Source organism: Pangasianodon hypophthalmus, chromosome 11 (genome assembly GCF_027358585.1).
Source record: "Pangasianodon hypophthalmus isolate fPanHyp1 chromosome 11, fPanHyp1.pri, whole genome shotgun sequence".
In the NCBI taxonomy this organism is placed as follows: Eukaryota; Metazoa; Chordata; class Actinopteri; order Siluriformes; family Pangasiidae; genus Pangasianodon; species Pangasianodon hypophthalmus.
The window spans coordinates 7,248,403-7,264,318 of NC_069720.1; the positions used below are offsets into that span (position 1 = coordinate 7,248,403).

Sequence of the window (15,916 nt, forward strand, 5' to 3'; positions counted from 1 at the left end):
GCTTGAACCAATAAATTAAATTTGCCTTAAGTTATTATTCTAATGAATATTTCTTACTTATCCCAACTCCTTATTTATACTATAGATCAGTTTATAGTTCTAAAAACACTTTTCTAAACTAACAGTTGGAATGAGTGTAATAACATCAGTTCAGTAAATAAGGAGTAAAACATAACTGGGTGGTTTGTTACAGGAAAATAATTAATGATGCAGTAGAGTGAACGGAAGTTGTTGTTTTTTTTCTATAACAGCATGTCCCTAAGTGTTTTATTCCTTTTTTTGCCACAACAATTTGTCAATGCTAACAGTATTTTGTTTTATTAAAGAACAACATCATAATTTTTATCCATTTATAGTTATATTTAATGTTACAACGTGCTGACACTGGAGCTGACACTTAAATTGTGCCAACTGGAAAGCTCTCGGTTGTGGAGTTTACTTTTGGTCTGTCAGTTGTTCACTGTTGACTTGTACGCCAGCTGCAAATACAGAGCTGTTAAAGGAGTAATAAAAGTGCTGCAGGTTTCCACCAGTTAACCAGAACAAGTGCAAGATAGCTGTTGGACAAACAGCGACAGCCATGGTGAAACATTAGGCTTAGAGTAAGTGCTAGTGCTATAAATACTAATCACAAGCAGGCAGTCAAAATGGAAATGATACAATCTTAAAGAGTCAAAGGCTAATTTGTAATAAATACACACACACACACACACACACACACACATATATATATATATATATATATATATATATATATATATATATATATATATATATATATATATATATACACATGAGTGTGTGTATGTGTGAGTGTATGTGTGTGTTTTGGTGCGTATTTAGGTAGGAAGGTAGTGACCTGGATTATTTTCTGTGGAAATAAGCCAATGATTGACATATTGAAATGCTTTTATGTTATGCAAGACTATTATTGATGGAGATATCTCCAGTATTTTTTTAACGGACCACACAGAATGTCCTGAAACCACATTTATTGATTTTGTGCCATGACATGAAGTGGCCAGCTATCGACCTCAGTGGGAACTGATCATTTTAAATCCCCAGAGCTGTGTTGTCTTTTATCGGTCACCTGGCAGTCAAAGGATCTCGACTATGAAGTGGCCTAATGCAGCTGAGGTGTTTGTATGCAGAATTGCATCATTGATTTGATTAGACAAATTGATGACTATAATCTGCTGTAATGGGGTTACATTAAGCCCTTGCTAGCAACATGAATGAATTTTAGATTCATCATTAAATTAATTGGGTTTTTTTTTTTGGATTTTGTATTTTTATTGGATTTAATCTATTTGAATAATCTATGGTCTGCATTTTTTAAACAATGGTGTAGATCATGCAGTGGTGCAGATGGTAGATGGTGTGGTGGTGTAGATCATCCTCTATTGTCTAATTAAGTGGTCAGCTGAATTAAATGGGCTTAATCTAAATCTTAATAACTTAAAAACAGGTCTAAATAACATTGACTTGATTTGAATGGAAATTTTAATAAAAGCTAAATTGAAGTTCTAAATTGCACTTCTTAGCTCCGGGGTCCCTGGTTCTTGTTGCTTGTGTCATTGTCTGCGTGGCGTTTCACATGTTCTCTGCTCGTCTGTGGGTTTCCTAAGGCTTCTCTGATTTCCTCCCAACTCCTTAAAACCATGCCAGTAGGTAGACAGTGGACTCTAAAATTGTACCTATGTGTGAATGAGTGTGTGAAGGTGTGGGTGTGTGGTGTCTTGTTGTGGAGTCACATCCAGTCCAGGCTGTATTCCCACGTCATGCCTGGTGATGAATGAATGAATAAAAATAGAAGAAGTGTAAAAGATTTGAAGAGTGGAAAGTTCATAACAAACAAACAAACAAACAAACAAACATCATAGTGCAAATGTGCATAATATTTTAAATATATTGGATTATATTTGTAAAACGATGAATCAGTTTCAGGAACTTTATTATACGCACAAGCTCCTAGTACAAGGAAATTCTTAGTTTGCTTGTTTTCCCTCAAATGCAGTAGCAACAAATTAAAAAATAATAAAGACCAATGTTTTAAAAAATCATAAGGTGTAAATTTTTTAATATTTACTAGAGGATCTGAGTGCAAAAAAGATATAGCATACTAAGAGATTTTAATAGAATTGATAACTATAAGGGAATAAACTGTGTGTGTTTTTTTATGTAAACATGTAGAAGTGTGGCAGTACATGTGATAAGAAGAGATGCAAAAATGTGCTGAAACTGGAGAGGAGGAAGAGGAAAAGGAGGAAGAGGAGGAGGAGGAGGGTGAGGAAGGGCGGTGGACTGGGTTTCTCTCTCCCGGGGTTGATTGTGGGAGAAAGAGAGGAGATGATAAGGAGAAGCCAGTGGGGGAGAGACAGAGAGGAGAAAGAGGTGAAAGGAGAGAGAGGAGGGCCTACAGCTTTATTGTTCATGCCTGCCCTGGAACAAAGGGCTTATAACGGGCTCCGTCCACAACACCACAGCTAGCAGGCTTACGGAAATGGCAAACGGCATCGCGGGCACATCAGTCTAGCGGTTTGTTTTTTTCCTCAGTCGCATTTTCGATGCTTTTTCCCCCGGTTGTTGGTAGTGTTGTAGAGTTTGGGTCGGGGACGTTTAGTTTTGCTCCACAGTAGCCACCGTACTCAGCTCGAGCTCCGGAACTGAGCTCCACTGTGCTACCGCTGGAGCTTGTAAACATTAATCTTGTGAAAACCAATTCTTACAGGTAAAATAATGTTTTTTCACTTTATATCGCATGTATTCTAAATTGTATTACTTTATTTTTAAAAAAGATACATAATGCATGCTTTGTTGTTATACAGTTCGTTGATATTTTTTAATGTATTGTAGCCGTTTTACGCTAGTCCACTAGCTAGCTAGGTAGCTAGCTTGCTAATTCAGCTCGGATAGAAAGGAGACTGAAATGGCTCCAAAATGTGCTTCAGTTTAATTAATCACAGAAAACCGCGCAAAACAAGTAACAAAAACATTGTTTTAACATTTATGCTAAGTGCTGTCTTCAGAAGTGTTTTGGTTCGTTAAATCATGCTAGGCTAACACAAGCTAGCTAGCTAACCAGCAGTGGGGAAGTTGTGTTCCAAACGGCTGTTTTCTCCCTACGCGAGTGCACTGCACAGCAAGTGACATAATGGATTGTAGGCGCTATGTAGTGCACATCGTGTCCAAGCGGGAGCCGTTTGGGATGCAGCCTTGTGTAGCCAGCTTCCTTGAGTAGTGAGGCTTCAAGACTGTCTTGTGACCAGGAGAAATTTCACACCTTTCAAATCTTTTTTGTTTATTGTGAAATTGAAATCAAAAACAATTCTCTGTATATTTCTAAATGTTATGAACTAGCATATTATTAATCTTTTATTTAGTTTCCCTTTTTTTTGTGACATGTCACCTACCTGTTTGGAATATAGTTGCTCTAATTTTAAAGTGTATGAATTCTATATGAATTTGTTGATCACTTTGGAAATTGTTTTGCACTCTGCCCCAGAAACAGATGAACAAAACCTATGCAGAGTTACTGGCTTTGCAACATTCTAAAGACAAGTTTAGCTTCAAACTTCATGTTATCATGCACTTGGGCTTGTTGATTTTTCCACATCTGTGAGCACCAGCTCATAAACATCACATTTTATTAAGCATTAAGAGTATTATTCCCAGAATGAGATATGCTGGCTTGTTTCGCCCTTGCTAGTAATGAATCATGTTTGGCAAGATGGATGTCCTACGCTGTGGCTGCTGCAATTTGCGGGTCCCTTAGTGCATTTTTGCTTCCTCTCTGTCTTGTCAGCACCACTCATAATGTGGCACATTTTGAGGTGAATTAGATTATCAGCACATTTTAGCCTTTAGTGTGATGTGTTTTGCTTCTCTGTGTGTAGGAAAGAGGCCCTGTGTGTGATCAGAGCGAGGGGGAGGTGTTGTTTTGAAGAAAGCAATTTACAGCACAGGAAGTTAGTGTTTGTTGCTTGATTTGATTTAGACAGACAGTCATTAACCACCAGCTGAGTGATCTCTGTTAATGGTATGCTCTTAAGATCTAATGGACTGTTGCTTATTTATTTATTTACTTATTTATCGCTCTTAATGGCAATGCGGTAGTCATTTCTGTCTCTTCTGGGGGGGAAAAACACGTCTTAATTAGCTGCTGTGATTCAAAGGAAATTCTCATTTGGAGTGTAGACTTCCTCCTTCCCTAATACACACTTGCACACATGCACAGGTTTGGCAGTGGAGTCAGGTTTGGCAGTGTAAGATCGCAGAATCTGAGATGTGCAGAAGTGCAGAATTACAGAATTAATTGAAGATGTACATGGTCAACAAATGACGGTCTGAACTAGGCTTGTGCAAATAGTCGATTATACAATATGCTACATAATACTGTTTCTGTCACCACCACTGTGTCTGTTTTCATTCAGGAGGAGGCTGTCTGGGTAGGAAGCACTTTGAGCAGTGTTTGTGCCTCTGATAAAGACACAAGCACAGGCATCTTGCAGGTTTTTTTTTTTTTATTCTGAAGCTCTAAAGCAATCCCATGAAATGGCAGCTCCATTAAAGCAAAATGAAATTAGCAATAATTTTTTTTTTTAATTCAGTAGTCCATAAACTGGCATGTAACAGGTGAAGCAATTATTTTGATATAAAAATATTGGCACTTTGCTAGTCTGAAATGAGTGTTGAACATTCTGTTTAAAACTGCAGCCATACACACTGCCTTGCAGCATGAACAGTGTATACCACTGACCTGTGGGCCGTAAAGATAACGTATGACAGCTGTGTGGAAATACACTGCATTGTGTCCACTGTGCGGAGGTGCTGCTGCACAGGACAGCTGTGTGACCAGTGTCGTCCACCCTTAATTTTTAATGCTTTAAAGTCACAGATGAATGTTTCATGAAGGCAGTAAACTGATGCAGGAAGGGTGTTTCTGTGTGTGTGTGTGTGTGTGTGTGTGTGTGTGTGTGTGTGTGTGTGTGAAATGAACTGATATTCTGAAAGACTCACTTTTATCACTGTTATGATATTACCAAAATTTGATGTGGCTCTCTGTGGCTTTTTTAAATGTTCAAACTCTGAACAGCTTTCCATAGACTTCATTAGTACATTAGCACACTTTTTAGTAGCAGGTGTGTATGAGAATAAGAAGTTGTCAGAAGAAGTGGGTGTGACGAAGAGGTACAATTAATGAAGAGACCGTGGAGATGGATAAAAGCTCAAGCTGTGACAGGGGGTGGACATGGCTCTGATGGAGCACCCTGAAATGACCAGGTCTTGATTCATTTCCTGGAGACCAAATGAACCCCCATGTCCCCGGCTGTACTACACACGGCTCTCTAAGAGCATTTGTGAAATGGAAAGAAACAGCTAGATGGCTATTTATCATATCCTCACCATGGTAGAATGTCAGGCAGTTCGATTCAGATAAACACACAGGCGTTGGCTGGTCGGTTGCTTTATTGACAGGTCTATTATTGACAGTTAACAATGGATGAAGAAATCTGCCCATGGTGCTAATGTGCTGCGATAGAAAATAGAAAGGCACGTATACAGAAGGTGTGTGTGCGCAGTTGATCTGAATTCAGTTGTTTTATTCCGTGATGTGTAAATGGTTAACTCCTTACAGATAAGCAGCATTTTTTTTGGATAAGCAAAATTTTAATGCAACACTAAACTTATATTTTACGGATTAAAAGGAGACTCAGCACTTTCATTAAAAACGATTTGAGGAATGTTGCATATGAGCCCACAAAATAGCTCCAGGTTGTTGAGCTGATGTGTAAATTATGACAGGATCCTGTACTAATTGAAAAGCCATAGGTTTGACCACTGTTAAGTAAATTGCTGGGAATATGCCAAGACTCCAAGTTTACTAGCGGTTAACTAGGTGGTTATTTAGTAAGTGTGGGCGATATGACAATAAAATCATAGCATACAAATAACACTGGAAAGGAGAAAAATGCCTGGAAATATTTTAACATTTTACAATTTTAAAGATTAGGTAAACATTTTGAACATTAACTCAGCAGCTTCCAATCAGTTTGTAATTAAATTACAAAACAAAACAAAACAGATATCATGATATCCATAGTATATCAAAAAAAGCATGTTGTGACATACTGTATCACAATATGGATATTTTATTGTCATATTGGCCAGCCCTAGTAGCTTAGTTAGCAAACTGTAGTGCTATTTGATATGATGAGTAGGTAAGGTGTTTGCATTTTCATTCATATTTATCAATTTTGACATTTTGTATTGTGATTTGTGTGTTGAGATATTTCCACATTCAGTTTTTATTTGGGCTGTGAAACAAAGGCAAACTATTTATTATTCCACAAATTTATTTGTATGCTCTGGGGGTACTTGTTTTTTTGTTTTTTTTTTTAAACTCACACCGGGTTAATGGAATGTATTTAGTTGTATGTGTTACATCACAGTCAAATAGTTAAGCACCAAATATTTAGCACCTGACATCTAGTTAGTGCTCTGAAAAACAGCTTTGGTTGGTTGTGTGTAAATATCCCAATAATCAGTGCATGTCTGAGCGTCCCTTTAACTGGAAATACTGATTTCAGACTCCCTTGGAAATGAGCAGACCTCTTAGGCTTTAGCCAATCTTGTATCTTATAACACAGGTTGACAAAAGACAAAACTCGTAAAACCCAGTGTGTGCTTTTATGACGGGCAAAAATCATTGACATTTCACAGATTTATTTGCGAGACGAGACGGCCAGTCATTATTAGGCAGAGTCGTTCCCGTGACAGTGGAGGTCATGACCCCGTTGAGGCTGAATGCGTCGCGCAGTAGATCCATTTAATAGGCGGGATGGATAGGGTGAGGGGTGTGTCTGCACTCCACAACCCCCTCCTGCCCTCTGTTTATAGCTGTGTGTGTGTGTGTGTGTGTGTGTGTGTGTGTGTGTGTGTGTGTGTGTGAGTGTGAGAGAGAGAGAGAGAGAGAGAGAGAGAGAGAGTGAGAGAAAAACAGAGAGCAAGCAAATGAGCCTTCCACTGGTCCTGACCTGTGCAGTGGATTGAAATGAGGGTGTGCTGTATTGCCCTGTATAGCAGTCACGCGCTTAGGCCCCAGATGATGTCGAAGCGACCGCTGCTCTCATTCAGACTCAGTAGGATTTCTGAATTCACATGTAAATCATCAAACTAATGATAATCTGACCTTTATAGTTAATGTTTAGTGACGGCGCACGGTTTTATTGATACCGTGTATTGAATGGTTTCAGCTGAAGCAAGAATTTTCGATTCAATTTGATTTGTATAACGTTTTTAACAATAGACTTTGTCACAGAGCACTTTTGCAGAAATCCGGATGTAGATTTAGATCCCTAATGAGCAAGCCAGAGGTGGCCATGGCGAGGGAAACCCCCTGAGACAGCGTGAGGGAGGAATCAGACTCAAAAGGGAGCCCATCGTCTTCTCTGTGATACTGGATAGTGAGATTATACAACATTAGAGTGTAGAAGAGTAAAGACACACTGTACTGAAAGGATGTTCAGTATGAGCGTATTGGGAACTCTTGAGATGAGCAATTTCATCAGTGTGTACTAGAAGTGATAGGGCTGTCAGAATGAACATCACTGATTGAATACTATTTGCGTGAGTGTAATATTTACATATTCAAAGAGGAAAACTCATATTTAAATGCCTAAGTTCCTGTGTTCTGATTTTAGCCTGTTGAAACATGTATTGTAAACTTATTTGACCAACTGACTCTTGTAGCTTCAGGTAGAAAAGGTGCTCTGTCAAAAGCATGTCCGTTTTGCAATTATATATTATCTCTTTTAATCAAAGGTTAAAAAAAGAACAGTTCATGTGTATCAAAAGTGGCATTAAGTGATTATGTAAGTGGTAAACAATTTCCAACAGACAAATTCCGTCTGAATCCGTCATGTAGTTTTACATGCTACGTCTAGAAAGATTATGCTGTCTTTTACCTCCTTTAAAGTGACATGTAGATAATATATATTCTGTCGTTACTATGAAATGATAGTAATATCTTAGTAATATGTTCCCAAGGCCAATTGCTATTGCTAATATTGCGTTGTAAAAGTGGAAGTGTAGAAACACCCACAGTTGAAGAGGGTGTTACTCAAATGAATACTTTTACCTTTTACTGTTATTATAATTTTCGTGCAATTTTTAGAAGAATTCAACGGCCATAATATATTCCAAGTCAAGAGCTATTTATGTGGAGGTCTAATCACTTATATTTACACTCAATAATAAACACATTGGAATATAGGAGGAAAAAAAAATGAGACCCGCATCTTGTAGCTTATAACTTTCTAATGTTTTTTCCCATTCCATCTCTTTTAGGCTGTTCCTCCAAATCATTCAAGCTGTACTCCCCGAAGGAGCCCCCCAACGGCAGTGCTTTCCCCCCCTTCCATCCCGGCAGCATGCTGGACAGAGACGTGGGGTGAGTCTTTTTCCTGTTAGCACAGCGTAGTAGATTAAAATAAACAAAGTCAGTTTGGGTGTTTGTTATTGTCACTCTCAGGCATTTTGTGTGTGTGTGTGTTGCTGTTGGATTTCAGACAGTAATTCAGAATCAGTATGTGTGCTCATGCTATGTTTAGGTTACAGTAATACAACTTAATTGTTTATAAAAAACAGGCAACCATGATTGTCAGTTTTGTGGCGTATGTTTTGCCGAGTCAGCCAGCGCCAGTTTGGCCATAGTGAGATAGTGGAGTAAGGAAGAACAAGAACCCCAGAGGCTGATCCCCTGTGTCTGTGGTTCAAACGAGCCGTCACTCAACAGCCTCTGCTCTGATTGGACAGTGAAAGGGTGGGGGCGCTAAAAGTGCAGGGACTGTGTCTCACTGCCTTCACTGCACTGTAGAGATAAGAGGGAAAAAAATGTCTGGGGAGGAAACGATCCCCTTCCTGTCTGAAACTGCACCCACAGGGGGATCACACTTAATCCTGAATCATCAGCTTCTAATATACATCACTAAATTTCAGCCCGGAGTGTTGGTGAAAAAACACACCAGAAGGAAAACTAACTATTTTTAGTCTATGATTATTGATGATTGATTGTTAAAAACATGGCTGCTGTGAAGGCTCTGTGTAATCTTGAATATTGTATATTGAATATCTTTCTTTGTCTTGCTCTGCAGCCCAACGCCCATGTACCCCCCCACATACCTAGAGCCTGGGATAGGGTATGTATTGGCCACTACCTGTTTTCTTTTCTTGTAGAATTGATCCATTAGAGTATCACGTGGGTGTTTATGTATAGCAAATCTCACCATCAATGCAAGGATTATCTTATGTCTTTATCTTTTTTTTCCCTTCTCTGTGCTTCTTCTCCTCTTTTTTTCTTTATCAGGAGGCACACGCCATATGGGAACCAGACAGACTACAGGATATTTGAGCTTAACAAACGGCTACAAAACTGGACAGAGGTAAGTGAGGCCCAGACATACAAGATGCAATTCCACCTGAGGAATCATGGCTGATTTTAGTTTTTGGGCTGCGGTTTCTGGAACTTTAGTTATTGTTTTACATTAGGTAATTTTCTGCAGACCAGGAACTATTAAGATTAACTATTAGTTTGCAATATTAAATGTTGCTGTTTGATCAGACAGGTGCTTCACTATATGACCAATCCTCTTAACCACTAAACACTGTTGAGTTAACAGGTGATTAGTCAAGAGTAGCAACTTCAACATTTCATTTAGTCAACAACAATAAGGGAGCATGTTAGTGGCATGCCTCTTGGAGTTGTGCTTTTTTCTGCACTACCACTACTCTGCCACTACTATGTTAGTGACATATTTACACAGCAAAACCAAACAGTAAAGAACAACACAACATTCTCAGCCTGTTCGTTGTTTGCTGTATTACTCTGCTTTTACTGTCTGGTAAAATAACAAATCTTGTGCAGTCTGCATTGCTTCCGTGTTTTATATAATGGCCACGGCTCCTGCAACGTGGTAGGAACGCAGAAGAGAAATACTCTAGTTTTTGCTCTGGATAGTTCCTGAACCTCAGTGGAAATGTACCTGTAGTTGAATAGGTTATTTTTTAGATGTCACAATTAATATTTGCCAGTTGCTTGTGTTGTTATAGCTTTTTTTTTTTTTTTTTAAATTATTTATTTATTTATTTATTTTTAAATAGCATGTCTTTATGCAAATTAGGTAAATCTGCAGATGGTCAGGGGTGGGCAGTGGTGACTGAGCGGTTAAGGCTCTGGGTTACTGCTCAGAAGGTCGGGGGTTCAAGCCCCAGGACTGTCAGGCTGCTGCTGTTGGGCCCTTGAGCAAGGCCCTTAACCACATCTGCTCCAGGGGTGCCATATCATGGCTGACCCTGCACTCTGATCCCAGCTTCCTAGCAAGTCGGGATATGCGAAAAAACTGTATTTCATTGGCTCTGTACTCGTACTCTGCACAATGACAGTAAAAGTTGAATATAGTCTTTGGATGATATTAGAGTTTCATTGTTAATTCCCTGTGAAGCCACTAAAGGATTTTACAGAAGAGTTTATTGTATTTTATTTATTTTTTTTTCAATTATTGTTTAATCAAGAAAACTGTGAAAGGAATTGTCATTTTGCAGTAAAAACCACCATGTTAACAGTTAAAAAAACAACAAAAAAAAAACATGTATCCAATTGTTAACATCAACTCCTCTGTAATTCCTCTGAGATGGGAGTAGGAACATGTAAAATTTGCTGAATGCAGGTCATCTAGAAACTGAGACTGAAAAAAAATCTAAATATATTCCTTTTTACTCATGTGTACCAAGAGTGCCAATAATGCTGAAGCTGACTGTAGGCATTTGCTTTTGTCTTGCTTTTTTGCTTTCTCTCTCTCACACTCTCTCACTTTTTTGGTGACTCTAGGAGTGTGATAATCTGTGGTGGGACGCCTTCACCACAGAGTTTTTCGAGGATGACGCCATGCTGACAATCACCTTCTGTCTGGAGGACGGCCCTAAGAGATACAGTAAGGCTCAGATAATGTTTGGAATTAATGGTCTGCATATTTTAAATATTTTTCAGTATGTTTGTATTATTTCTAGAAGCCTTTACTATTACAAAAATGCTAGAAGTATGTGCCTGTTAGTTGCTAATGGAAATTGTGTTTTTTAGCGATTGGCCGGACGCTGATCCCACGCTACTTCCGCAGTATATTTGAAGGGGGTGCGACTGAGCTCTACTACGTGCTAAAGCACCCCAAGGAGTCCTTCCACAATAACTTTGTGTCTCTGGACTGTGATCAGTGTACGATGGTCACTCAGAATGGCAAGCCTATGTTTACACAGGTAGATATTAAAGCAGTAGATTGCATGTGTGTGCATTCATGCATTTTGTAGCGTGATAGTGTAACAGTTAATCACTGGCCAACAGCAGCTTAGCAGCATCAGAAATCATTATTATTATTGGCGGATAGTCATTATATTCAAATCCTGGCAATACCACAGCCATCTGTGACAACTTATGGTTTTTTAGAATTAATTTGTATGTTTTTTATTGTGTGTGTAAGTCTACCATAACAAATCTGTGCCACGTTAACGGCAGGTATGCGTGGAGGGCCGTTTGTACCTGGAGTTCATGTTTGATGACATGATGAGAATAAAGACATGGCACTTCAGCATAAGGCAGCACAGAGAGCTCATTCCCCGCAGCATCCTGGCTATGCACGTATGTGTCAAAACTTGCGCCAATAGCATGAAATTTAGCCAAAGGCATCCTTCTAATTGGAAAAATATCATAACATTAATATTTAAGGATTGTTTGTTTTATCATTTGTCTGGTGTTCCAGGCTCAGGACCCGCAGATGGTGGACCAGCTGTCTAAGAACATCACGAGATGCGGTCTCTCCAACTCCACTCTCAACTACCTCCGAGTGAGTGCTCGTACAGCCTCCATATGTACCAGCTGTCTTATAGTGCCAGCGGTATAGTCATAAATCAGCTCAGAGTGGGAAATCGCATCACACCTAACCTGCTGAATAATGACAGCTATTCCAATTTAGTTCTGTTTTAACACCTACATCTCTGAGAATGGAGTAGTGTTATAAAACCATGAAATATTGCATTCAATTACATAAATGTATGCCCTTCAAACAAATTGTACTCTTCACACTTTTGTTGTCCTTGCTCAAGGCAAACATAATAAAGCAGATTCTCTCTCTGCTCTGTAGCTCTGTGTGATCTTGGAGCCAATGCAGGAGCTCATGTCCAGGCATAAGACATACAGCTTGAGCCCCAGGGACTGTCTCAAGACCTGCCTGTTTCAGAAGTGGCAGAGGATGGTAGCTCCTCCAGGTAGGCAAATATTCTTTTTTTTTTTTTTTTTTTTTATCAAACTGGGCTTTGTTACTCTTCCTGTTCTCGCATGTGCTTCTCATTGAAAATGTTATTAGTTTTCTGTGCAGCGTGATTGCCCAGGAAACCCCTTGGACAGCAATAAATACCTACAGTACTGTCCTGCACATGTTTGTAATTTGTAGGGAGTTCTTCAGCAAGTGCACTACTTTGTTTAGCAGACTGGTTGTTGTAAACATTGTAATGCTAATGAAGGCTTTTTTTTTTTTTTAAATAAATCTTTAGAGTACTGTTAAGCTGTTAAGTGTCTCTGCTATATACACTGCGTAGACTGTTGCTTATCATAAAGCTTTGGTTTTGGTCTGTCTCTTGTCAGCGGAGCCAGCACGGCAGGCACCCAGCAAGCGGCGGAAGCGTAAGATCTCGGGCGGCAGCACCATGAGTGCAGGAGGAGGAACCAACAACAACAATAACAGCAAGAAGAAGAGCCCTGCTGGCAGCTTCCCGCTCTCCAGCCAAGTACCTGTAAGCAGGATTTAAACAAGCCTGCATTTGAATTTTAATTATACTAAACCTTTAATACGCAAGTTAATTTGAATATTAATGATCCTTTAACGTTATACTACTACAGACAGGACAAAATGAGCAGGAAAAAAAAACGGATTGCAGGAAAAAACAGAAGGTGAAAATTTAGTCACTTTTTTTATACAAAGGAAATCATCAGGCTGGACCATAATTAATGTTTCAAGCTAGTTTTATTTATTTATTCAGTATATACGCACGGTTCATTGGGTGTAACATAATGGCAAACTAGAGCCTGTCTTGCGCACTAGATGTCCACTAGAACCCCATTTGAGATTTTTCTACAGGAAAAAAAATGACTGATACATGCCTGTTGGAAATTGTTACACGAATTAATATTATTAATAATATTAATATTATTAGTAATATTAGTTATAGGATACATATTGCTACATATTTTTTTATGTGAAAATATTCTGAAATAAAGCAACAGTCATTGGTTAGGAATGTTTGCTTTTGATAGGCTTATGTTAGGCGGCTACAAATACTGCTGTTTTTGTATTGGATTCAAATCGGATTCTTAGCCTTTGAATGCAAAAATATGAAAATCTGAAATTTATCTGAATGGTAAAATTAGTTCCAGCAGCCCGTTATGATACTGGTTGCTTTAATCCCCTTCCAAATATTCTAATGTCATGTTCTCTTCTGTAGGACGTGATGGTTGTAGGTGAGCCCACTTTAATGGGAGGGGAGTTTGGCGATGAAGACGAGCGTCTGATCACGCGGCTAGAGAACACACAGTTCGACGCGGCCAACGGCATTGATGATGAGGACAGCTTCAACAATTCTCCAGCCCTGGGCTCCAACAGTCCCTGGAACAACAAGGCTCCCTCCAGTCAGGAGAGTAAGAGCGACAACCCCACCTCCCAAGCCTCTCAGTGAGACTCAGGCCAAGAGGGAGGGTACAGGAGGATAGGAGAAGAGAGAGGAGGTCACGGAGGAAGTAGGGGTTTGGAGACACACGGCCGACTCACTCATCTACATGCAGATCCACTTTCACAAATGGCGGCCATTCATTTCGCCCTGTCTCAACGTGCTGGAGAGAAGAGTGAGACCGTGGGTCAGAGGAGAGCCAGGACTAAGAACAAGTGAAGTGTAAATCAAATGTATTGGGTTTTAAGAACACGGTAACCATGAAGTTGTTGGTGTTTTACTGTGCGAATGCTCCTCTGAGGAAAGTGTAGATAGTTCACTTGTTTAAGTTAAGAAGGAGGTTGGTTGTTTTGTCCTCGGAGGAGAAGGCCGACATGTAAAACGCCAGCAAAGTACACACACTCACAAAATGGCCAGAGTTGAAGGATGTTGTCAGGTGTGTTTGCTCTCAAGCCCAGCTCATCCCTCTCTGAAACAGACATCATTACAAGATCTTTCCCTGCCATTAGTGGAAGATTCGGACTGAAACCCAGTACACCACCGCCATGCTGTAGAACAGCCCGGAATTGTCATTGTTTTAAAAAAAAAAAAAAAAAAAAGGTGAGATGGCAAGCATTTAAATGAAACGTTTTGGAAAATTTTATCTGCATTTTATACCAGCCTCTTTCCCTAGAATGTTTTTATTTTCCTTTTTTTTACCGACATTGAAAGCTACAGACCAAGGAGCTACGAGGACTTTCAAGGTCCAAATCTCAACCTTCAAATTATATTTGTTTGTATTATTTTTTAACAAAAGAGAGTAATTTAGTGTGGGCTTTTATTTCATTTTGTGTACTTGTGCTTGTATATTTAAGGTAGTAGCAGAGTTCTGTATAACTGTATGAAAATGTATTCTTCCTTAGCATTGCCTAAAGCCATTCTGATCTAATGTGTAAAAAACAAAAAAAAAAAACAAAAAAAAAGTGAAAAGAAAAACTCATGAATCTGTCTTTGCCCTTTCTCCTCTAATTTTATCAATTTGTGTAAGAATGATTCAATTAAAGTGTGCAGTCACATGGTGAAATGCCTGATTGCTCTGTTCTTACTCGGTCCAAGTGCACACAGTACTTGAAGGCCGTCCAAAGCAGTAACCCCATCGGCCCAGTCAAGTTTATGTTCAAATATGGATTTCGAAGCCCAGTCCAGTTTTATCCATTTACATTGAAATTGTAAGATTTCTGCCAGCCGTGCACTTGTAATTGAAAATAAATGGTGATCTGTCCCTCTTCTAACCCTGTAGACATCCCTCTCTTTGATATATCTATTTTTTTGTTTTTCTTAGTTTTTGCCCTTGATTAAATTAATGTATGTACCAATAAAATATGAATTTTCACTTTAAAAGAAAACAGCCTTGTGTGTGTTTTGACTGTTATTTAATGTATTAGTTAATGTAAAAGTATTTGAGTGTTCTCTGAAAAGGTAGTGGATTGGTACAGAAGTGTGTGTGTGTGTGTGTGTGTGTGTGTGTGTCTGTGTGTCTGTGTGTGAGAGAGAGAGACTGAGACTGTATGAGCAGGGTTTATGTGTTTGATCTGAACTGAATCACACAGTACTCTGCTGCCCTCTTAGTGGGATGTTGAACAACTGCAGGGTCTGTAAAATCATAAAAACTGGATGTTACATCATGTGTTACATCTAGCAGTTACTATCTTGCTTCTTATTATTATACTTCTGTTTTTCTCCATATCTCATTAATTTATCAGAGAATAAACATGAACATGTAATACAGTGGAGAAAGAACAAAAAATGCAGTCATATCCTTGTTCCTCTCTAAATCCATATTTCCTTATTTTGATCTTTGTCTTTCTGGTTTTTTTTGTTTTTTTTTTATGGGTAATGTGACTGCAGGTCAGAAAGGTTCCAGAGCCATCTGAAAGAGCCATCTGTTCTCAGCTAGTATGTAATAAGACCGTTTCAGAAAAGGGTTCTTATGGAGAGCCTGAGGCGAGCAGTATGGGCTGAGGTTTAATCCTGTGAGAAGAGGGTCATAGGTTCAGTTCTCACTAGAGAGTTACAGCCATCATGCTTTAAAGGCTGCATTCAAAGAACCTACACTGGTATTTCCTACACAAAGCCTTTGGCATCATGGCCTAATTAAGTAGCAAAT

The 15,916-nt window shown here is 39.0% G+C and overlaps 1 protein-coding gene across 5 annotated transcripts in view; it reads left to right on the plus strand.

Moving 5' to 3' along the window:
• The window catches only part of ldb1b (LIM-domain binding 1b), a 30,935-nt gene extending 15,898 nt beyond the window's left edge, over positions 1-15,037 (plus strand). For 3 of the 5 annotated variants that reach the window (XM_034308717.2, XM_053238149.1, XM_026930562.3), the window contains 10 exons: positions 8,350-8,452; positions 9,156-9,200; positions 9,368-9,443; positions 10,889-10,991; positions 11,138-11,310; positions 11,567-11,689; positions 11,811-11,894; positions 12,192-12,315; positions 12,692-12,840; positions 13,549-15,037. In XM_034308717.2, coding sequence (XP_034164608.1) covers positions 8,350-8,452; positions 9,156-9,200; positions 9,368-9,443; positions 10,889-10,991; positions 11,138-11,310; positions 11,567-11,689; positions 11,811-11,894; positions 12,192-12,315; positions 12,692-12,840; positions 13,549-13,779 — 1,211 coding nt within the window. In that variant the 3' untranslated portion in view covers positions 13,780-15,037. Of the gene's footprint in view, positions 1-2,282; positions 2,732-8,349; positions 8,453-9,155; positions 9,201-9,367; positions 9,444-10,888; positions 10,992-11,137; positions 11,311-11,566; positions 11,690-11,810; positions 11,895-12,191; positions 12,316-12,691; positions 12,841-13,548 lie in introns of those variants that run through there. The other 2 variants (XM_026930564.3, XM_034308718.2) reach the window with 2 other exon arrangements.
• Positions 15,038-15,916: the final 879 nt, after the last annotated feature.